Source organism: Saccostrea echinata, unplaced genomic scaffold (genome assembly GCF_033153115.1).
Source record: "Saccostrea echinata isolate AGI-Se365-2 ecotype Australia unplaced genomic scaffold, CSIRO_AGI_Sech_v1 ptg000040l, whole genome shotgun sequence".
NCBI classification, from domain to species: domain Eukaryota; kingdom Metazoa; phylum Mollusca; class Bivalvia; order Ostreida; family Ostreidae; genus Saccostrea; species Saccostrea echinata.
Genome location: NW_026889789.1, coordinates 4,843,381 through 4,866,451, shown reverse-complemented (window position 1 = coordinate 4,866,451; position 23,071 = coordinate 4,843,381). Strand labels below are relative to the sequence as shown.

Genomic DNA, 23,071 nt, shown 5'->3' with positions numbered 1-23,071 from the left:
AATTTTCTAATTAGCGTTTGATTATTTATTCAATTTTTTTGCATATAGGTCCTTGGTTCCATTAAATAAAATTTTGGTATCCATTAAATAAAATTCTGGCATTTAGCATTCCTCCTTAAAATCATATGAATCGGGTTTGGTTTCAAATAAATACGTCGGGTACGTTCTTTCAATATTATAACTGGAAAACACCGCGGAGTCCCCATGGACAGCACATTAGATTACCTTTTTCCACGATAAAGACGAGTTTTCTCTTTTTATTGTCCCTTATAAAATGTTATGATAAACAAATTTTGCATATGGAGACGACTTAAAACCAGAGAGAATGGGAAAGAAAGACAAGAAAGATAGAGGTAATCTTCTCGTAAAAATGCTGATGGTGATTATTTCACCCATCAGTATATTCGCGAATAGAAATGTTTTAAATGGTTGAAAACATTTCTTTGCTCTCCTGGTGATTAAAGAATATGTATATGGATAACTTAGTGATTGAGATGACGAAAATTCTCATAATTAAACCCCACCCACCCCAATTGGAGATTAGAATTTAAAAGTTATAAAGGCCACGATTTGTCCACCTTGGCACAGAATTCAAAAGCCTGTGGAATGGGCTAAATGGGTTGAGTGCTAATATGTTGACTATGGGACCGTTCGGGCAAGCGAAGTTGTTCAGTCAGGGGCTGACAAATCCCACTGCCCGACGCCCGGGGCTGGTGAATTTTAGAGATGGACAAGTGAATCTTTAATAGGCACTTGTCCATGGGCATGTAACTTTAAAAAATCAATCCATAATTTAAAAAAAATGTCCTAATTTTACACGAAATCGAAACTATTTTGTCCTAAGAGTTATCTTCCTTTGCTTGTCACACTTAGTGATCTTTCATTATCAATTCATTACAAGTCTTGCCGAAAGTTTAAGTGAACCGAAAGAGATAAATTGGCATTGGGGAAATGGAGAAAGTTTAAACAAGTATGCGGCAGAAAAACGATCAGAGCTGATGAAAAGTACACCGTCAACATATGGCAAAAGACATGTGAAGGGCTGAATTACAATAGCGACATGAATGGTATGGTACTTCGTACTTTTTGGCGGTAGTTTTCAACTGTCACCAATATTCAGAACAACACTTTCAAGTTTGCAAAATTACGGTGATTACGGGGCATTTCGGTGATTCTTAGTACCGAAAATTTTCTGATTTGGTGACATATTTATTCATTATGATGAATATGAAATGCTGGATAGTAGACTACAATGAAAGAATGAAAGGGAATGTGTTTTGTTGTTTTAGATGAAATTGAAAACTATTTTGTCATAAGCGTTATCTTTAATTGATAGTTTATGATGGGGCAAGTAAATATTGAATTAGGGCAAGGGAATTGTGACCATGCGCTTGCCCATGGGCAAGTGCTTGAAAAATCTATTTGTCAGCCCCTGTCAGTTTTAATTAATATCCACCTCTAGGTCCACCTCTCCAAATTGCATTTGAAATGTTTAGACTGTCATATGTTAGCTGTATTTCCGTAGCAAAGTCTGAAAAATCAGGGCTTAACAACCCATACATCCAGGTATGGTAAAAGAACCCTGTCAGCACGCCCACTTGAAAATTCTCTCTTTTTCCCCCCAAATTTTAGTAAAAATTCCCTAATTACAAGCAGATTGATTTTTTCAGTATTTTTCATTTTTGCAAAACTTCAATGAGAGATTTTAATAATTTGTAAAGATGTAAAAAGGGAATAAGCCTTCAATGTAATTCTTCATTCAACAGCAAAACTTTAATATGAGACATCAATATTTCCAAATTTTTGTCTCCTTTTCTATTTAAAACTCCCAATTGAAAAGGTACAGGACCCTGTACCAAAAAGGGGTCAATTAAGTCATGAATGTGCAATTTTTTAACATACGACGTTATTATAAGCTACTATTTATCTGCAATATTCATTAAATCAAGGTAAGTGCATTTTTTGTTGAACTTTCTGAATGGTTGTTACCACAAGAAAGAAGTTAGCAGCATGATGCATTTGGGTTGCATTGTAAGTCTTGAGATAACTGCAGAAAAAATTCATTTGGATCAATGTGTATAGTTCGAATTTTCTCTTTGCCCGGGCAAAGTATTGTCATAATTAATAGCTTGCAATGTGAGCGGTGCTTTGTGCCACTCGCTGTGCTTGCTTTTAAAGTATATATTATAAATTTTATGATAAGTCTTGTAACATCAATATTTTGTACTGAATAAATCTTTTTTTTATTCTTAAATGAAGCTGCAGCTCTTATTGTTTCCATTTCAATATTTGCAGAAGAGCGAAAAGCGAAGAAAGCAAAGGTTGAGTATGAGGAATATGTGGAAGAAGAGACAAATGATGCAGACCCATCAGCAGGTAAATCTAGGACTGATAAATGCTGATTATATAAATCTACTGCAAAAATAAAACTTCTTCCAAATTAAGTGCAAAAGTTGAATTGGAGCCATTGGTTGTTTAGCCTTTCACTTACATGAAGTATAATCTAACAACAGATAGGCACTTCTGAAAGGGGAGAGGGGGGTGGGGGGTGAGAGCTTTAGATTTGATCTGGGAATTTATCCATCTATAGCTAGAAAGATCTTTCGAATTCCCTAAATACCTTTGGGTGACACAAGATAAAATGCCACTCGGTTAACTGAAAGGTGGCTTGAATTTGTCATTCACCCACCTTTCCAGACCTTTAAGTGGTAATTCAGTTGACTGAATGGTGCAGATTCATCCTATGTGAGCCCATGAAAAGTTTATAAAAAAAAACTGCTTCAATTATGCAATGTATTACTGTTAGACTACAATTTTTGATTTTGAAAATTGGGATTTTTCATGTGTTCAAAATTTTCAAAATTAGAATTCAAAGCAGTATTTAAAAAATATATATATTTCTTTTTTTTTTATTTGATTGAGATTTGATTGATACCTGTTAAAAACAGGAATTAATTTCTTTATTGCCAAATTAGGATATATAATTTTCATTTTTCAGTTCCTGAGGCTGCCACTCGTTCAGTAGATGATGCAGGTAAAGAAGATGAATTTGGTGCCAAAGACTACAGATCAGAACTTGTTCTGAAGCCAGATCACAGCTCAAGGCCTCTGTTTGTGGTAAGCTAGAGAGCTTAACCCTCTGTTTGTGGTAAGCTGGAGGACTTTACCCTCTGTTTGTGGTAAGCTGGAGTATTTACCCTCTGTTTGTGGTAAGCTGGAGGGCTTTACCACTCTGTTTGTGGTAATCTGGAGAGCTTAACCCTCTGTTTGTGGTAAACAGGAGGGCTTTACCTTCTGTTTGTGGTAAGCTGGAGTATTTACTCTCTGTTTGTGGTAAGCTAGAGGGCTTTACCATCTGTTTCTTTAATTGGTAGACATGAAATAGGTCATGATAGTGTTACTCTCTGCAAAGTATATTACATCTAGTAAAATAGGAAGTGTGAAGTTAGGGAATAATATTAATTCTCTTTCTCCTATTATTAAGTACTATATGTCCTTGACTGTGTGCATCTTCAGACTCGCAGTTCATTTCTTCAACAATGAAATCCTTAATTTTTTTTCTTCACACCACAAATTTTGAACCATAGAAAAAATTTGACCTATGCAGTTTTTCATTTTACCTTTTCTATATACATTGTAGTATTAATTTTTTTTATGTATTATGCAGATGATGAATCATTATTCTTCTCTTTCAGGCTCCTAATGGCCATATCTTTCTTGAGTCATTTTCTCCAGTATATAAACATGCACATGACTTCTTAATTGCCATCTCAGAGGTAGGTCTTCATTGAATGAATAGGGGTGGATTATTTATAGAATTTTTTACTTTTATTAGATTGTGACATGTGTCAAAATAGGTCAATGTTTACGAAATTTAATCTTCAATAAGAAAAAAGTTACTCAAGAACTATGTCATATAGGCCCAGATTTTTTTTTTTCGTTCTAATAAAGTTAAGGCAAATTGTGTAAGTGTTAAGAAGATACATACTATTGACTAAATATACACAAGGAATTTATTAACACAAGAAGTATCACTTGCGGAAAAAAAATTTCCCTTTAATTTTCATATACAACTTTCAAAAGTCATGATCAAGTCCTTTGGCAAATTCATTTTCTTGCAATCAAACAACTACAAGGCATTTTGATGATAATAAATACTCATATAAAATAAGGAATCTACAATAGGCACACATATGTAAAAAAAAAAAAACCAACAACAACAAACAAACAAAAAAACTTTTATCACCTTTTCTGATAGTAACTTTACTTAATTTCTCAGCCTGTGTGTCGTCCGGAGTTTATACATGAGTATAAGTTGACGGCCTACTCCCTCTATGCTGCGGTGTCTGTCGGCCTCGAAACCAATGACATCATAGAATACCTGCGACGACTTTGTAAAACATCACTACCTAAAGGAATAGAGGAATTTATACAGGTACTAGTACACAATAGACATAAAATGTAACAATACAGTAAAACCTTGTTATCTCAAACTCAATGGGACGGAGAAAACACTTCAAGATATACCAGGGTTCGAGACATCCAGGGTAAAGTACTTAAAGAGTATGGGGTTGGGACTTCCAATCACTTCGACATATCCATGATATTCAAGATATCAGTGTTCAAGATACCGAAATTTAACTGTATGTGTACCTGGTAAATGTTTTTTTTTTTTTTTTTGCAAATTGATATTGCTGTGTCAAACAGTACTAGTGCTTAGGAATCAATGTATTTTCAGATTTTTTAGTTTCTTTCAAATCATTAAAATCTTCTAGTACAAAAATCATAAGAGGAGTCTTGACAGTTTTCAAAATTAAAAAAACAAATCTGGAAGTGATGATATTGAATTTGAGTAAAAGTTGTCCTGATGTTAGATTTACATGAAGTACATTTACTGTAATGTATAATTACTGTAACAGATAATTACTGTACTGGATAATTACTGTAACAGATAATTACTGTAATGGATAATTACTGTAACAGATAATTACTGTAACAGATACTAGATGCCTTGTTTAACAGACCATGACTTTAGTGACTGAGAATCACTCACAAATGTGAACCAAAATTAGGTTCTTATACATGGAAGTAGAATTAAGCCAAAAAGGCTACTTTTAATACCTGATTAACCTGGAGAAATATCTGAAAATTTTGACAATATTTTTTTCTTTTTTCAGTTGTGTACTTTGAGTTATGGAAAAGTGAAGCTGGTACTTAAACATAACAAATATTATGTAGAGAGCCAGCACCCGGTAAGTATCACAGTGGATAATTTAGTAGATACTTTTACTTTGGATAATTTACAAAATGTCTGAAGTAGAAAGTTAGCTTTCCTTTGATCTTAAAAAAACAAAATAAAATAAATCATTAGGTCAATGTATTTATTATATGGTGAATTTAATACAATTGAATTTATCACCCATATAGATCCACCATTACTTAAATGTTATGGAAATGATGTTCTCCAGTTACAAATACATATTATGTAATATAATTAAGTTGTTCTGACATCCTTTGATGTCAACTAGGTACATATGTAGATATATCTCAAAAAGATCTTCCAATATTTTTGTCAATGTATATGACAAAGTCCAGATATATATAATTACATAATGAAATCATCTTAAATACATAATTGTATGAATGATACACATGTACATGCATCTGTCAAAACATAGGAAGTGACCCAGATAGTTAAACACTGACATGGTCATTTAATCCCTGTGTTGAAATTTTAGGAGGTGAACTAGATAGTCAAAGACTGACCTGATATCATGTGATCTTTATTAAATTTTTAGGAGGTGATCCAGATACTCCTGAAGGATCCAGTCATACAGGAGTGTAGATTCCGGGCAGATGAGACTGACCTACTTACTGACAAGGTGTCCTCAAAGTCTGCTCTACAGGTTAGCTAAAATTATGCTACGAAAAATTTTCAGTAAAAATTGCATTTACTTGAGTTTAAGAGAAAATTGATACTAAATTTGGATTTTTAGCTCATCAGAGCCAATGGCTCATTTGATGGACAGACATAAACAAGATTTAGCTATTGAAAATTAAAAATTTTTGTGTACGTTGATTGACTTCTTATGCTAGTGTTATAGATAAGTTATTGTAACCCTTATTACTGTTTAGCTGGCCAAACGTGGACCCAGCACCTCCTCCAGTGCCCCCACAGAAGGAGAGACAAAAACCGAGGAGGCACCTGAAGAGGAGGTGCCTGACGATATCTACGCGTACTATGATAAAATGGACAAAGACGAAGATGAAGAGGAGGATACCAAAACCGTGTCATTCGAGGTCAAACAGGAGAAAATAGAGGTCATACAGAAAAGGTCAGAGGGCAATGTTATAAAATAATAAAATTTCCTTGTATTTATAAGCAAAATCTGAATGGAAGTATTTAGATTTTCAAAATAGATTTTATTTATTTATTCAATTTCTTCCTTTCTTTCTTTCTTTTTTTTGTTTTTATTTATTTATTGATTCATTTTGGTAAGGAGAGAAGTTGTCATAAAGTTTTATGAAGTTGTGTTTTATTTTCCCTCAATTTTTTCAGATGCATAGAACTAGAGTACCCATTACTGGCCGAATATGACTTCAAAAACGACACGGTCAATCCAGACATCAAGTAAGTGAACTATATATCAGTACTAATGTTATTATCTCATCTGGTAAAGATCTTCTTTTCTCTCAAAAGTATGAACAAAATGAAATTAAGATCCCTTTTAATTGTAAATAATAATTGTTTTTCATGAATTAGGCCTTAAAAAATTAATAACTTGGTTTTCAGGCTAGTTTTGTCAAAAATAAATGCAGAAGGGAGGCTTTAAACTTAAACTTACAGAACTCGACACTTTTAGATGTGATGCATCTTGTCAATTGCTTACGTATCACAAGTAAACTAAGAGTGTTTCAGCACTATAAATAGTGCTTATGATTTTATTTAACATTGTCAAATTCATTCAAAGGTATTTGGTTTACCCACACTAAATGAAATCAGCAAAACTTGCCGAAGCTTTTCTGGAAATATCCAAGTTCCAAGGTTGAGGGAGTCATTCTTTGATAGTGTTATAGAGTTCTAGCATGGAACAACCTTCAGAAAACCCTCACTATGTGCCATAGAAGTATTACAGTCATTCCCTTATGAATTTGCACTGAAATCAATTCCATCATGACTAAACTTAATCTTGATGCCTTAACCTGTTAACTCGACAGCCATATTTGCGATTTTTAACAGGACCACTAGTCTGTATCATCTTCATGTTTGTCAAACGTTTTACTGATGGGAGTATCTAAAATGTTGTCGGGGATTCCACAATTTTTTTTTTTTGCACCGTACAAGCATGAGAGAAATTTTATTTTACATGTATTCATTTGATAATAAATATGGGCAATGCACATTGTTAAATGAGATGCAGGCAAGCCTGAGAACCAAGTTATTAATTTTTTAAGGCCTTAGTGGTGATAGTTAAAAGATGAACTGTTATTTAACAAATCAGGTAAGAATATTACTTTATTGAACCATGTGTGTGGGCTTTTTTTCAGCATTGATCTTAAACCGTCCACAATCCTGAGACCTTACCAAGAGAAGAGCCTGAGGAAGATGTTTGGTAATGGTAGAGCCCGCTCTGGAGTCATTGTACTACCATGTGGTAAATCATCAAAGAATATGTATTAAATGTGTAGAATCTATCTTGAGCTTTGCATAAAACAGAGCAAAGCCTAAAATTTTTCTCTAGTTGAGATGTAGTGTGTCATGCATACATACTTAGTTACAAATGAAAGCATCCAAGGACCATAGACCATTTTTAAACAGTCTGTGATGGATTATCCATCAGATTTATTATATTAAATGTAATATACATGTATATACACTAAGTATGTATATACTGATTTGACAAAGGAGCAGGTTATACCTACATGTACATGTAATATTGGGACAATGTATGTGACACAGGTGCTGGTAAGACTCTGGTGGGAGTGACAGCAGCCTGCACTGTTAGGAAGAGAACAATATGTCTGGCCACGTCAGGGGTTGCAGTGGAACAATGGAAGCAACAGGTACATCCAGCACAACATTTTTTTGTGCTTAACATTTTCTTGTACATGTATGTACATTCATCTTTGAAGGCCTTAGCATATTGATCAGAAATCTTGAAGCTTTTCTATTACATATAAAAAAAAATTCTTCCATGTTTTATCATTAGAAAAAAAATCTCTGTAGGTTTCTCTTAAAAAAGAAAATACAGTTGAACTTCGGTATCTCGAACATGGATATCTGGAATACCATGGATATGTTGAAGTGATTGTGAAGTCCCAACCCCTTATTCTATAAGTATTTTACCCCAGATATCTTGAATCCTCAGATATCTCGAAGTTTTCTCGGTCCCATGGAGATTGAGATAACAAGGTTGACTGTATGTACATGTATATTTGTATACATAGAGAAAGATTGTAATAACATTGTAATGTTGTATTTTTTAGTTTAAGATGTGGTCTACAGCGGATGACAGCATTATATGTAGGTTCACATCGGATGCAAAGGACAAACCTATAGGTAGGTGGACTATTTTAGTATATAAGCTTAACCTTGGTATCTCCAACGTCATGGATATGTCGAAGTGATTGGCAAGTCCCAACCCCCTTTTCTTAATGTATTTAAACCTCAGTATCTGAAATCCTTGGATATTTCAAAATTTTTTCTTGGGTTCCATTGAATTTGGAGTCAAGAGCTTCGACTGTACATGTATTGAATTTCAAATTATGGTACAAGAAAACATACTCCCTATTTGTTTAATGTTATATTCTTTTGTCAGTTTAAAAGCTCATCAGGCAAAGATGTTCCTTCAAATATACAGATTTTACACAATGAACCCATCAAACACATTGACATTATTTTAATAGATAAGCATTGTTAAATGAAATGAGGTCACTTTAATTTTTTTTTATTGCGGTCAGGGTCATCTATACTCATCAGTACCTATTCTATGTTGGCTCATTCCACCAAACGTTCCTGGGAGGCAGAAAAAGTCATGGAGTGGATGCAGAGTCAGGAGTGGGGAATCATGATTCTAGACGGTGAGTGTATTTTAGATGGTTAAGTGTATTTTAGATGGTAAGTGTATATTAAATGGTAAGTGTATTTTGATGACATCAGAAAATTTGTATTAAACACAGACTCGAAACCTGCCCACCATTTTTTACCACCTGCAGATGTAGTTTTACTGTTCCTCTGATAAGAGTCAATTTAAGCTGGGTGCAAATTATGCTTAAAACATTTCTGGGTTACAGTGAATGAAGCATTATGGGTAGAGAATATCTATATACTTAGGTTATGATTTTTAAGGACAAACTTATTTTTGATGGAGGTATGTTTCTCATATCTGCTGTCTTACATTTAAAGCATTTCAGTTTTATGCCTCTAGACATGTACATAAAAAACTTAAATTTATATAGCATGTGTTGCTTATGTTTATTGAATAAACAGAGGTGCAGACAATACCTGCCCGTATGTTCAGACGTGTCCTGACAATTGTAAATGCCCACTGTAAGCTGGGACTGACTGCCACATTGGTACGAGAGGATGATAAAATAGCAGACCTGAACTTTCTGATTGGACCAAAGCTGTATGAGGCGAATTGGATGGAACTACAGAACAATGGATACATTGCTAGAGTGCAGTGTGCAGAGGTAGGAAGAAAGACATGTAGTATCAGAAGTTTAGCATTGGGATTGCTTTTCTTGTTTGAGAGAATGTGCTGCAAAAACTGAAACCTGCAGATTTTTTTCTGCAAAATATTTCTCTGGTTAATCCAGTATGTTGATTTTTAGTCGGCTATTCTCTCTCTCTCTCTTTCTGAGTTTATTTACATGTGTAAGAAATATATTGTAACAAGAGGTGATTTTAAACCAATGCTTATTAAATGTACACACATGCATGGGTACATATGATGTATTTCATGTATATGTTATAGGTATGGTGTCCTATGGCCCCAGAATTTTACAGAGAGTATCTCAATACCAAGTCTCAGAAAAAACTGGTAAGAATTTTCAAATTTGCCACTGATCTTTATTATTAAGCATATGTGTCAGTAGTATTGGGATGAGTTTGCAACTCATAAGTAAATGAATATTCAAAATTTTGCAATTTATGAAACATTAAATAATTTTTCTCACAGCTGCTTGCAGTGGTTAATCCTAACAAGTTCCGAGCTTGTCAGTTTCTCATTAGATATCATGAAAGACGAAACGACAAAATCATCGTCTTCTCAGACAATGTCTTCGCTCTGAAAAGCTACGCCATTAAGTTGAATAAGTAAGTTTAATACTCTTTTTGAATGCTGTTGTTATATTTGATACTCTCTATTTAGCTTTCTTATAAAAAGTTTTGAACTAAAAGGAGTTTGAATGGGAAATATATGGATTCCAAAGTAAAAAAGATATCGCTGAAGGTTGTTTTGAGTTGTCTTTCTAATAGGTCCTTGTGGCACACTTTTTTCTGAATTTTTTTCAATCAAATATGCTCATTTTCTGTGCTTTTCAGACCATACCTGTACGGACCAACTTCACAAGGGGAGAGAATGCAGATCTTGCAGAACTTTGTCCATAATCCAAAAGTCAACACCATCTTTGTTTCTAAGGTGTGATGTCATTCTAATACAGAAATTATGAATATATTGTACAGTACCAACCAGACCCAACCTGACACAAAGCAGTCCCAGAGCAGTCCTGGGGACTGCTTTCTGGGACTGCTAAAGCAGTCCCAGAGTGGTCCCAGAGCAGTCCCAGCAGTCCCAGAAAGCAGTCCCAGCAGTCCCAGTGGGCGGGGTTTATTAATTTAATGGGCGGAGCTTACTCAGAATGAGATTACCAATAAACAATGTAGCTATATAAAAGGCAGTTGAAATTGATGAGCAATTCTTTCTGAGTAGTATCAACAAATATTTACAATTCTTACGCGACTGTCATTTCTGAACTGTAAAGAAAATCACAGTACGCGTATAGAAACAAATTATAATTATTGAATGAAGAAGACGTTCACACCTATTAATAACATGAATATAAAACACAATTATTTGGTATATTAATTTTTTAACCAAAATAAACCAATTTCTTCATTTTTTGTGATTGATATTGGTTTTCAATTTTTTTTATATAGAAAATTAAACTTGAATTGTTTATTTTATATCAGAATAAGCTTTAAATAGATAATAATAATTATAGAGCAAGGCTGATTCCCATACTATACTCTGAATGCATTTTTCTTAAGTATTGGAGCTTTTGAAAAATTCTTTGTTAAACATTGCCGAATATTATATTTCAGTCTTGATTATTTTCAATGACTTCCCAATTTAATTATCTTTAGATTCTCAATATAAATGTTCGAGTGTACATCTGTAAATCACGCAAATGGAACTCTCAGATTATGTTCAAAATTAATTAATCCCGAAATAAATTTATACACAATTATTGAAACTAAGATTTTTTGCATAACATAGATTGAAATTGGTGTCAATGTTGACCAGAGTGTTCAGTGATGTGTAACACTGATACCCAAATAACATGCTTTGACTTTCTGCTAATTATGCCCAAAGGCGATTGAAACCTCAGGTGTTGACACCATTTTATACAATCTCATTGTATTAATCGGCCAGGTAAATACAAACAAAAGAAATAAGAAACAAGTCACAATTCCCGATATTTTCATATCATGTGACATATTATGAGACAGAAGAATGGTAGAATAATTTTATTTCACTGTCATTAAATAAATCATTAGGTTTTATTTGAGGGTGGAAAAAATTGCATGGAGTGCTCTTTTTTAAGCATGGTATTAGCTTTTTCAATTAAGAAAAAAAAAATCCAGTACAGTACGTTCATCTGTATACATGTATCTTACTGAAATGACAAGTTTGTTTGTTTTTTGTTTGTTTGGTTTTTTTTTTAAATAGTACTAAGGCAAACTTTGAGTACATATGTAATTTGACAGCATTAATTTATTAAATAGGCCTAGATAATTTTTTTTCAAACACCTGTATTGAAGTTTAATTTAAGGGATAAAAACCATCCCCTGACTTCCCTTTTTAACTACTTTTATTTTCTTAAAATTAATTCTAGACTACAATTGTGTAAATTTACAGCCCTCTGAAGACATTTAGTAATTACATGTATAACTATCTCTATTTATTTAATTTTTGTAAGAAATTAATACTTGTTTTTTATATTTGTTTTTATCTTAAACACCTCTCTGCAGAAAGTAAACAAAACAACAACAAGGAGCTGCAAATTCAGAATACACAAGGTGCGGAGCTATCATGTCACTCAGAGCCTTTTTCACGCATGAGTGAACAAAGCAGTCCCAGAAAGCAGTCCCAGGGACTGCTGGGACTGCTGGGTCTGCTTTCTAGAGCAGTCCCACAGCAGTCCCAGAGCAGTCCCATAGCGGTCCCAGAGCAGTCCCACAGCGGTCCCAGAGCAGTCCCACAGCAGTCCCAGAGCGGTCCCAAAGCAGTCCCGGGGACTGCTTTCCGGGACTGCTTTGGTGTCAGGTTGGGTCTGGTTGGTACTGTATCTTTGATATGTGTGATTTCATGAAAATATTTCATGTTTTTTATACAAGATATATATGTATTAGGGGGAGCATATTAGGATAGCTTTATTTTAAGCATAATCTTTGTTAAACTCTTTGCAGGTGGCTGATACTTCTTTTGATCTCCCGGAGGCCAATGTTTTGATCCAGATTTCTGCCCATGGGGGCTCTCGTAGACAGGAGGCTCAGAGGATGGGACGAATTCTAAGGGCAAAAAAAGGTACACTGTAGGATACCCACTGAGTGGGGCAGAGTGTGAAATACATACTGCATACCATTGGTAGGATCTGTAGCAAAGATCTTTTTTATAAATTCTGTTCAGTATATATATGTTCTATACTTTTAGTAGCATCTGTAATGGAGGTTTATATGAAATGCTGTATACTTTTGGTAGGAGCTGTAGCAGAAGAATACAATGCCTTTTTCTACTCCCTGGTTTCACAAGATACAATGGAGATGCATTTTTCATTAAAAAGGCAGAGATTTTTGGTGAATCAGGGCTATGCCTACAAAGTCATTACCAAGCTTGAAGGCATGGATAAGGTAAAGAGTGTTAAATAATGACTAAGCAGTAAGATGTATCTTTAAATTTAGATTCAAGTTTAACTGAAATGTATATAGGATATCTTCAAAGAAATGTACCTATTCAGTCATGTGACATCAAAAGTCGCTCTATACTTCAGCTGACTTCAGCTCATATATTTTGTGAGTCAGATGAAAAGGAATTGCCCTCATAACCATTGAGAAACCAAGCAGTTTACAAAATTGGGAAAAGATTCAGTTATATATTGCTGACAAAACTTATCATATTTAATAGGAGAATCTGGCATATGATACAAAGGAGGAACAAGCTCAGCTGTTACAGAAAGTGTGCGCTGCCACAGAGCAGGACGCAGAGGAGGAGAGAGTGGCCGGGGAGGGAGGCTTCTCACAGGTAAGAGCCATTTGGGGGGAATAAGTTTCTCACCTGTAATAGACAGGGTTATGTCTTGCTGGTAAAAGGTTTTTGTAATATTCAGTAATTACAGAGGTTTTGTATTTTATGTCTGTGATGTTAAAATCTAATTTTATTATTTTTGTGTGGAAGAATAGTAGTTTTTCTGTCTAATTTGTTCTTGCACATTAATTTTATATATGAATTTAATTTTATTTTGTGTTTTGTTGACCCCCCCCCCCCCCCCCCCACTAACACACACAGTTATTTTCCGATAGGATAAAACTAAAAATGTCTTTGTCCATATTGTCCCTGTGCTTTTGCCCTGACACAAACTGCCATTTTTGACCCCTCTTTTCTCCATTGTTAGGTGAGCAGGAAAGTTGGAAGTATGTCCTCAATGTCAGGAGCAGACGACAGCCTCTACATGGAGTTCAAGGGTAAAAGGTCAGCTTTACCCAGCAGTCACTCTCACCCTCTGTTCAAACGCTTCAGGAAAACATGACGTGGTACTCAGGAGTGAAGATTGCTAAACTGTGTTAAACTGGTACACCTCAAAGTTTTCAGGAAATTTTTCCATTCTTACAATGAAAAAGAAATCAAACAGAGGATTATTGTTCTGTTATGCTTGTGAACAACTTGATAAATCAATAATCCTTTTAGAGGATGAAGAAAAAAAAATTGATGGTGTGTTTTTCTAGGCACATGTGTTTCACATATGAGTATGTGTGCCAATTACCATTAACATATACAAGTACCTTTTACTATATCTATAAATGACGATTATGGAGGTACATACAGATGATGGAAAAGGTCAAAATCCATTTTTAGTGAACAACATGTTATTCAGAAATGCATGTATTAAAGCATAGACTTCATCTTTGGTGTTCTGTTTTTTTTAAAGAACACTTGAATCAATATTTAATCATCTATAATTTTACTGATACTGTTTGAAATATTTAAATTTGTATTTTTATACCCCCACTTGGAAGGAGAGGGGGTATACTGTTTTACCTTTGTGTGTCTGTCTGTGTGTCTGTCCCTAACAAATTTTTGTCCCAGTTTTCTCAACAACTACTCATTGCAGATGTATGATATTTAAGCAAACTCTTTGTCTAGGCATGCCATATGGTGGGATTCATTTTTGTACAAATCCAACTTCCTGTTTATCTGTGCATCTGTCCATACCAAATTTTCTCATGGCAGATGCTTGAAATTTTAGCAAACTCTTTGTTTTTGCATGCTATATGGTGAGATTTTTGTATAAATTCAACGTCAACTTCCTGTTTATCCATGCGTCTGTCCGTACCAAATTTCCATAGCAACTGAACTTATGTATATAAACATGAGAATGTATATACATATGAGAGTGTATATTCACATCAGAGCGGCAATTTTACTAGTGAGCATTTGCTCACAGACTTCTTTTTCATCAGAAATACCAGAGCTCAACATTAAAGCTTTTCTGCTTGTTTGGTACAAGTGAAAATAAATTACCGGTATGGAGAAGTAAATATTGCTGGGCGCTTGTCCGATTGGACAAGTGCATTTTAATGTAAAGAAGTCTCCAAATAATATAAAGAACGACTGTTGAAAGTTTTAGGTTTAAAGATTGGTAGCAGTACATAAAATCAAACTTCGATCCAGATATTGATCACTATGTAATACTGAGTTCACACTCGATTGGGATCAAAGCTTACTAATTTCATACTACTGCAAAGCATGGATCTTGCTAAGTTTGGATTCTGTTTGATGTTGACAATTTCACTTTGAGTGAACATTTATGTTGTTGTCAGGACAGAAAGTCTAGATAAAATTCTGTTTTATGTGTTTGTTGTATTTACATGTATCAATAACATCACGAATCAATCAAGCACATATAATGGACTTTAGGCCACACCAATAAAATATTTTGTTCGTCGGACCCGTGCGCCCATATTTAAACAAAACTGTACAAATAATATTAATTTCAATTTCCCGCACCATGGAAATTCTGTGTTATTTTCTATTCCATTTCCGCTCTATTTTTCGTATTTTTAAATCTGCTTACTCTGCAAATCAGAAAAAAAAATAATTGTCCGCTCAAATTTTTTCACACCCCGCCTAAAAAAATTTTGTCTACAAAAAAGTAATAATGTTATTATTTAACCGCTCGCCCCCTCATCACATGTCCGACGAACAAGAAATTAAATTGGTGTGGCCTTATTTTAGTTTTCAAGTTGACAGAATTAGATCATTATTGAAAAAAATTTCAGACAAGTGAAGTTGAAGTTCGGACAAGTAAATGTTTTGGTCGTTTGTCTGAATGGACAAGAAGGAAAAAAAATATATAGAGCCCTGAATACACATTGAAATAAAAAGTTTGTCATGCGAAATATTAACCAGTAAAGGAAGATCACGGAAATTTATCGCACGCAATTATAAGTTGGTATACAGTACATGGGTTTTCAGTAGTTTCACAGTAACTCTAAAAGAATGCCAGGGATAAATCACTCAGTGATCATGAGACAAGGAATATGTACCTGAAGACTTGATAAGCTGCAGCATCAGCTACTGACATCCATTACTCCAGCTAGCTGTTATTAGCTCACCTGAGCAGAAGGCTCTAGTGAGCTTTTCTGATCAAAATTTGTCCATTGTTTGTTGTTGGCATTGTTGTCGTTGGGGTTGTCGTAAACTTTTCACATTTTCATCTTCTTCTCCAGAACCACTGCACCAAAATCAGCCAAACATGGCACAGAGTATCCTTTGGTAAAGGGGATCCAAGTTTGTTCAAATGAAGGACCACTCCCTCTTATAAGGGGAGATAACTAAGAATTAGTAAAAAGTGGGTGGGGTCATTTTAAAATCTTCTTCTCAAGAACTACTGGGACAAAAAAGATAAATCTTATATGAAAGCTTCCTAATATACTGTAGATTTAAGTTTGTACAAATCATGACCCCGGGGGCTAGGGTGGGGCCACTATATGGTACAAAGTTTAATTGTTATAAATAGGAAAAATCTTTAAAAATCTTCTCAAGAACAGCAAAGCCGTGATAAGTCATATTTATTAGGAAGCATCCTCAGGTAGTGTGCATTTAAGTTTGTTCAAATCATGATCCCAAGGGGTGGGGAGTGGCCACAATAGGTGATCAAAGTTTTACATGAAAATATGTAGGATGGATCTATAAAAAATTTTTCTCAAGAACTTAGCAAAGCCATGATTGGTCATATTTATATGGAAGCATCCTCCTGTAGTGCAGATTCAAATTTTTCAGATCATGACCCTTGGGGCTAGGGTGGGGTGTGACGGTACATATTGTCGTTTTGTACATATTGTCGTCGGCGACAATATGTACCTACCCTCACTGCACATATTGTCGTCCATCGGTACATATTGTCGCCGGCGACAATATATACCGAGACGAGCCTTATTTTCCTCCTGCATAATGGACGACAAAATGTACAGTCAAGCACCAGCACATATTGTCGTCAGCGACAATATGTACAGTCAAGGTCGGCATATATTGTCGTCGATATATTGTTTTGACGAATATTTACTTGAGAAAAGAAAGAGAGATTGACAAACACATACACGCACGGAGGGAGACAGACAGCATTACTCACAATATTGTAGGGAGAAAACTTTTTGGTCAGAAAATTGTGTCCAAGATTGATGTTTATCACTATGACATATCAAGATACCGTAATTCTTGAGATATCTATAAATCAGCTATTCTTTTTTCTTGTAATATATACTTGGTGAGTGAATACAGGTATGTTTTTTTGTTCAGTAGTAATGATTATTTGGAAATTATTTTTTGCGTTATTCTTATATATGATCATGTGCTGATATAATATTATAAATATAATTTATTGTTAACAATAATATAAGAATAACGCAAAAAAGAACATTTTTAGATCACCTGAAGTAAAGTTCAAGTGAGCTTTATTGATCACATTTTGTCTGATCGTCCGTCTGTCTGTAAACTATTCATTATTTCAGTTTCATCTCAAGAACTACTGGGCCTATTTCAACCAAACTTGCCACACTTGCATCTGTGGATAAAGGGGATTCAAGTTTGTTCAAATGAAGGGTCATGCCCTCTTTTAAGGGAATTAGTTAAGAATAAGTGAAAATTTAGTGACTTCTAAAAATCTTCACAAAAACCACTGTGTCAGAAAAGTTGAAACTTGTGTGAAAGCTTCACTAGAAAGTGTAGATTCAGTTTTATTCAGATCATATCCCTCGGGGGATAGGTGTGGCTACAATAGATGATCTTAGTTTTTCATAGAATATTTAGGAAAAAAAATCTTTCAAAATCTTCTTTACAAGAACTACTGGGTCAGAAGAGATGATACCTATGTGAAAGCTTCATAGCGTACGTTCAATTTTGAGATGCTAGCACAAAAAAAGATCCCTCACTGCTCAATGATCCTGAGTGCCAAGTATAGGTCTAAATTTGCAGCCCTCCACTGGTAAGTGGTGACGTCTCAATATGAATGAAAAATTCTCGAGAGGGACATTTTAACAACAAACAAACAAAAGCAAAATCAACTTTGTTCAAGTCATTACCCCAGGGGTAATGTGGGGCCACAATGGGTGAGTTTTACTTAAGAATATATATACAGAAAATCTTTAAATATCTTCTCAAACACCAAAGACAGATGTAGTACCGCCCTCCCCCCTCCCACGCTTGGTGGTTTGATTTTTTTTTTAATTTTGCTTTGGTAAATTTTGTTTGTTTAACTTGTATATACTTAGTCCACAGGTAAAATTTCATAATTAAATAATTAACTTAACATACACAATAACACTGATGGACGACAATATGCGCAGTGAGGGAAGGTACACATTGTCGCCGGCGACAATATGAACGGGATGACAAAATGTACCGTCACAATCACGCTGCATAAAATAGCATTCGAGTCGCGTCAGTGTGGTTCAGAGACCAATTACATTCACAAAACTACCAAAAAACAGCAAAAGAAATCTTTAAACAACAATTTCTGTGGGGCGACAATATGTACAGTGAGGATAAGGCACATAATGTCGCCAGCGACAATACCGGTATGTACATATGTGACTCTTCAGTCGGCGACAATATGTACCGATGGACGAAAATTTGTGCAGTGAGGCTAGGTACATATTGTCGCCGACGACAATATTTACAAAACGACAATATGTACCGTCACATGGGGTAACAATGGCAATGTGTAATCTCTTGGTCGAAAACTTTTGAGTATTTTCATCTTTATCTCTGGATTTGTTGAACAAGTTACGACCAATTTTGGCATATATCATATATGGGTGAAGGGGAACAAAAATTATGAATTTTATTATCCCTGCCCCCTCCTTTTCTGGGCCTAAGGGGCTTCTTCTTTAGGCCTAGTCATCAAGCAGTCAGTCTGTTGGTATGATTGTAATAATTATTGAACCTTTCACCAAAATTATGAAATCCATGGCCCCATGGTTAGGATCTGGAGTAAGGATAAGGATATACTGAAAATACATAAATTCTTTTAAACATTTTCTTCTCGCCCCTTATATATATATATATATATCTAGCAGAAGAACTAGGTGCATATTTATGATGAGCAAAGGAACTTCCTCCAGATTTGTGAAATTTGTGGCCTCAGGATCAGCAGAGGTTTTGGTGGCGATGGTAGAGGAAGGGGGAGGGGGCTCTACTGATTATCTAGTGAAAATGCATTATTTCATTGAAAATCTTCTTCTCTGCTCCTGAATATTAAGCAAACAAAGAAAGTGTATAGTTATAATGAGCAAAGGTGTTTCTTCCAAAATTGTAAATTTCATGGCCCCAGGTGTAAGGGTTTCTGGAGTTAGGGTGGGGCTCTGTATTTTCAGCAGAACTAGATGATGGTTATGTTAAGCAAGGGTGCTTCTTCCAAAATTGTGAATTTCTCGGCTCCCCGGTTAAGGGGCTCTGGTGTTAGATTGGGGCTCTATTAATTTTCTAGTGAAAATGCAATATCTATTTGAAAATCTTCTCTGCTCCTGAGTGTTTAGTAGATGTACTAAGTGCATAGTTAAGCGAGCAAAGGTGCCTTTTCAAAAATTGTGAATTTTATGGCCCCTCCAGCAGGGTGTTGGTGCTAGGACATGGCTGTGTTGAATCTATAGCAAAAATGCATTATTTTATTGGAAACCTTTTCTGCACCTTTGCATCTAGGAGGGTAGTTGCTATAAGCAAGGGTACTGTATGTGTACTTAAAAAAGCGAGCTTCATATTTTAGCGGCTTTGGCGTGGACAACGATGCGCTAATTCATGAATACCGCTAAGAAGTCATTTACTTAAATAAATACAATACACGGCACGGACATGTGTAGCGCTAATTCATGATTACGCCAACAACTACATACCCCTTGATTGCGCTAAATTTTGAATATGCCAATTTATGTACACGTACAGTGTTTTAAATAGATTTTTTTAAATTCTTGACTACTGTCAAGTGTTCTGTTGCTTGGCAGGTCTCTATTAATTAATGCTTCACCTTTTATACATGTATTTCAAAAGGACATTTCTCAACCTCAGAGATTATCCTGCAACATCCAAAAAAAAAAAAAAAAATAAAAAATAAAATAAATAAATAAATAAATAAAAAATAAGAAATGCCAATTTTATTTCTTAATTCAATTGTTACATTGTTCCTGGCACACACTGTAATAATATATTGTGTATTTGGATGGTTTAAGTTTACAACTTCAGTAAAAGAAATCACAGCAAAATTCAATGTGACTACAATATATGTACTCTAATAATTTTGTTTTCCTTTGAAAGCTTAAAAAGTTCAACTTTATTTCATTTTGCATTGATTCACATCTTCCTCAAGAAATACAATGTACTGTGAATTGCATGATATAGATTATAATCTCTATCAGGTGAACAACTACAAACAATTAAGATTTATTTTACTACTTTATTGATTCCATAAACTGATTTCATGTATTCTCATTTGTGTAGCTGTTCGTATTTTGATGCATGGTTCTTGACTGAGAGATTGTTGGTATGAGTATAGAGCAGCTTGGAGGTTCCCAGTCACCTGTTGACAGATCCCCAGAATCTGCCAGATTATGTCTCTGAGAATTGGATCTAGAAGCTGACCCTCATCATAGTGAACTAAGGTCTGTAGATCATCTAGAACTGTTTGTGCTCTCATTGTGTCTACATGTCTGCAGCACAAGATCTCTAGCATGTGTAACAGTATAAAGAGCGGGACAATTGATATAAAACACCCATTCTGTAGAGAAGATTGTTGTTCTGGTATTAATTCACTGATGAAATGGATTTTATTGTCAAGAAGAATATCCATTGCTACAGCCTGTTTCATCTTTTTAGACCAGGACTGTCCTCCAACGGCCTCAGTATACATGTCTTTATCTGCATTCAACCTATACATCAGATATGGCTGTGCTAACTTGACCTTGATCTTCTCTAAAATGGATAAAGCTTCTATATATCTAAGTGTCTTGTAATAATACATGGCTATGTACATCATGTCAGAAATACAACCAAATTTGACTGCTAATTTCAGCATGTGAAAGGACATTTTTTCAGCTCTATACCTCAGTTTGTTTTCATGTGTGTAATTCTCCATGTGTAATATAAAAGCAATTTCCTGAAGGAGAAAAGCTGTGAGTCTTTGTAGCCTTAGGACTTGATACTGTGTCAGAAGGGGTGAACCTATTATCTGTTCTATTGTATGTAAACACCAAATATACCTTTGTATGTTCAATTCGATGAATACATAATGGCTTTGTGTTTCAATATATAAGTTTTCATCAAAGCTAGCCTCAGAAATCAGAGTATGTTCATCTGTACAGATGGAGAGTCTGGGGTAATGGAGGACATTTACGATATAAGACCTCATGAAAGGACTGTGTAGCAGGAATGCTATACCCTTCTCATACAACCCATACAATGTAATAAATAGTTGATGTTGTTTGTTGCAATGAATTTTACTCAGAAACATGTTGTTATCTGGAATGAAAAAGTTTGGACATATTCCCTCATACACCCATTTGAGGATGAGTTTAAAACAGACCCAGAAACCCTCCAAGAGATTTTGTGGACACCAGTGAAGTATTGTATTTTGTTGAATCACCCAGAAAACTGCTGTCTTCATGTGATAGGAACACAGTAATTTATCATCATCACCAAGTCCATTGTTAATTATTCCTTTTAAGAACAATTTAAGCAAGCCGTAAATTAAGAATTGACAGTGATTCATAGCATATACAAGTTTTTGTTCTGCCAGGGAGAAAGAAATTCTCCATTCATGGTCTTCATGTCTTCCTAGTTTATGTCCGATTGCTACAAAGTGACATCCATTTTCTACTATATCATCAACAATATGAGGCTTGGGCCATGAGTGACATCTGTCTATCCATGAGGATGCAGACGGAGGCCAAAAGTCACTAACAAAACAGAAAGCATTATCCCATTCTAATGATCCCCAATTTCCACTGGCACAGGGTCCATGTGGAGTGGAGATATATGGTCTTAAACGACAACTCATCTGTCTGTATTTAGAACTAGAAATATAATGTCTGTTATACATTCTAAAACAAACTGTCCGCATTTCTGTGTGCATGTTTGTTGACGGTAAATATAACAAAGTAAACCCTGGTGGACTCTCAGAACAGTCACAGAGGATCAGTTTTTGTCTACGTGTGTTGTAATACTGAGACTGCGATAATTCCCAAATCACACGCCTATCATTTGGCCAGCACATTAAATCTATATCTGATCCCTTCATTCTGAATCCTTCTCTTCGACTTCCACTCACCATTGAACTGTCCTCATTATTTGTTCTCTGTTGATTTATCGTTGTATCCCAGATGTCCATGGCATCTCTCCTCATGGCAACCAGTTGTGAAGTCCCCACTTCATGACACATTCCCACATACACTGACTCTGATATATGCTGTATGGCTGTCTTACTGGGGAAATTAATATACTTGTATATAGTTGTAATCAACATTGATAAATTAAAGGGTACTTGCAGTAAAGTTTTATTTTTTGAAATAGTAAGGCATGATAAAATAAAACTACAGGGAAAAAACGTATCGAAATCTATGCATAATTAATGAAGTTGTTGCGCTTTAAAAATGGATTTTTTAAACCTGTTTTGAAAATTCAGTCAAGCGAAATGATCGAAAACGAGGCTCTACTAGTGTGACGTCACAACATGTACCCCAGAAGTGGGTCAGTTTAAATGACAATGAAATTAACTCAAATAAAAAGGAAGACACTTGTTTGAATATGTGGCAAGGATCTAAAACTTTTTTTTTTTTAAAAGACGAAATAATTTGAGCTTTATATCAAACCTTATCAGTATGAAATAGTAGCCAATTCTGCAAGAGATATAGCTTACAAAAACAGCCTACAGTCTAACAAATATGACTGGAAAAAAGAATCACTGAAATGCAGAAGATTCATCAAAATACCCAAGGGAAACACAGGAATGCCATTTTAATTCTATATTTTGGGTGTCTTATATTAAACAATGACTTTATTAATTTATATTTTCACATGACTTC

General features: G+C 34.9%; 2 protein-coding genes across 2 annotated transcripts; one reads left to right on the top strand and one right to left on the bottom strand.

The window, feature by feature from the left end:
• The first annotated feature begins 211 nt into the window (after positions 1-211).
• LOC133200464 (general transcription and DNA repair factor IIH helicase subunit XPB-like) lies at positions 212-14,404 on the top strand. The gene is made up of 21 exons (XM_061336253.1): positions 212-353; positions 2,296-2,376; positions 2,999-3,117; positions 3,696-3,776; positions 4,280-4,435; positions 5,178-5,252; positions 5,799-5,906; positions 6,136-6,335; positions 6,560-6,631; positions 7,549-7,655; positions 7,961-8,064; positions 8,488-8,560; positions 8,962-9,081; positions 9,491-9,693; positions 9,978-10,043; positions 10,182-10,318; positions 10,547-10,643; positions 12,695-12,812; positions 12,987-13,135; positions 13,410-13,526; positions 13,897-14,404. The coding sequence occupies exons 1-21, from the start codon at positions 326-328 to the stop codon at positions 14,029-14,031; spliced, it is 2,346 nt and encodes a 781-aa protein (XP_061192237.1). The 5' UTR covers positions 212-325; the 3' UTR covers positions 14,032-14,404.
• A 6,044-nt stretch (positions 14,405-20,448) lies between these two features.
• Positions 20,449-22,443, bottom strand: LOC133200647 (uncharacterized). The gene has a single exon (XM_061336427.1). The coding sequence runs from the start codon at positions 22,426-22,428 to the stop codon at positions 20,449-20,451; it is 1,980 nt and encodes a 659-aa protein (XP_061192411.1). The 5' UTR covers positions 22,429-22,443.
• Between the last annotated feature and the right edge of the window lie 628 nt (positions 22,444-23,071).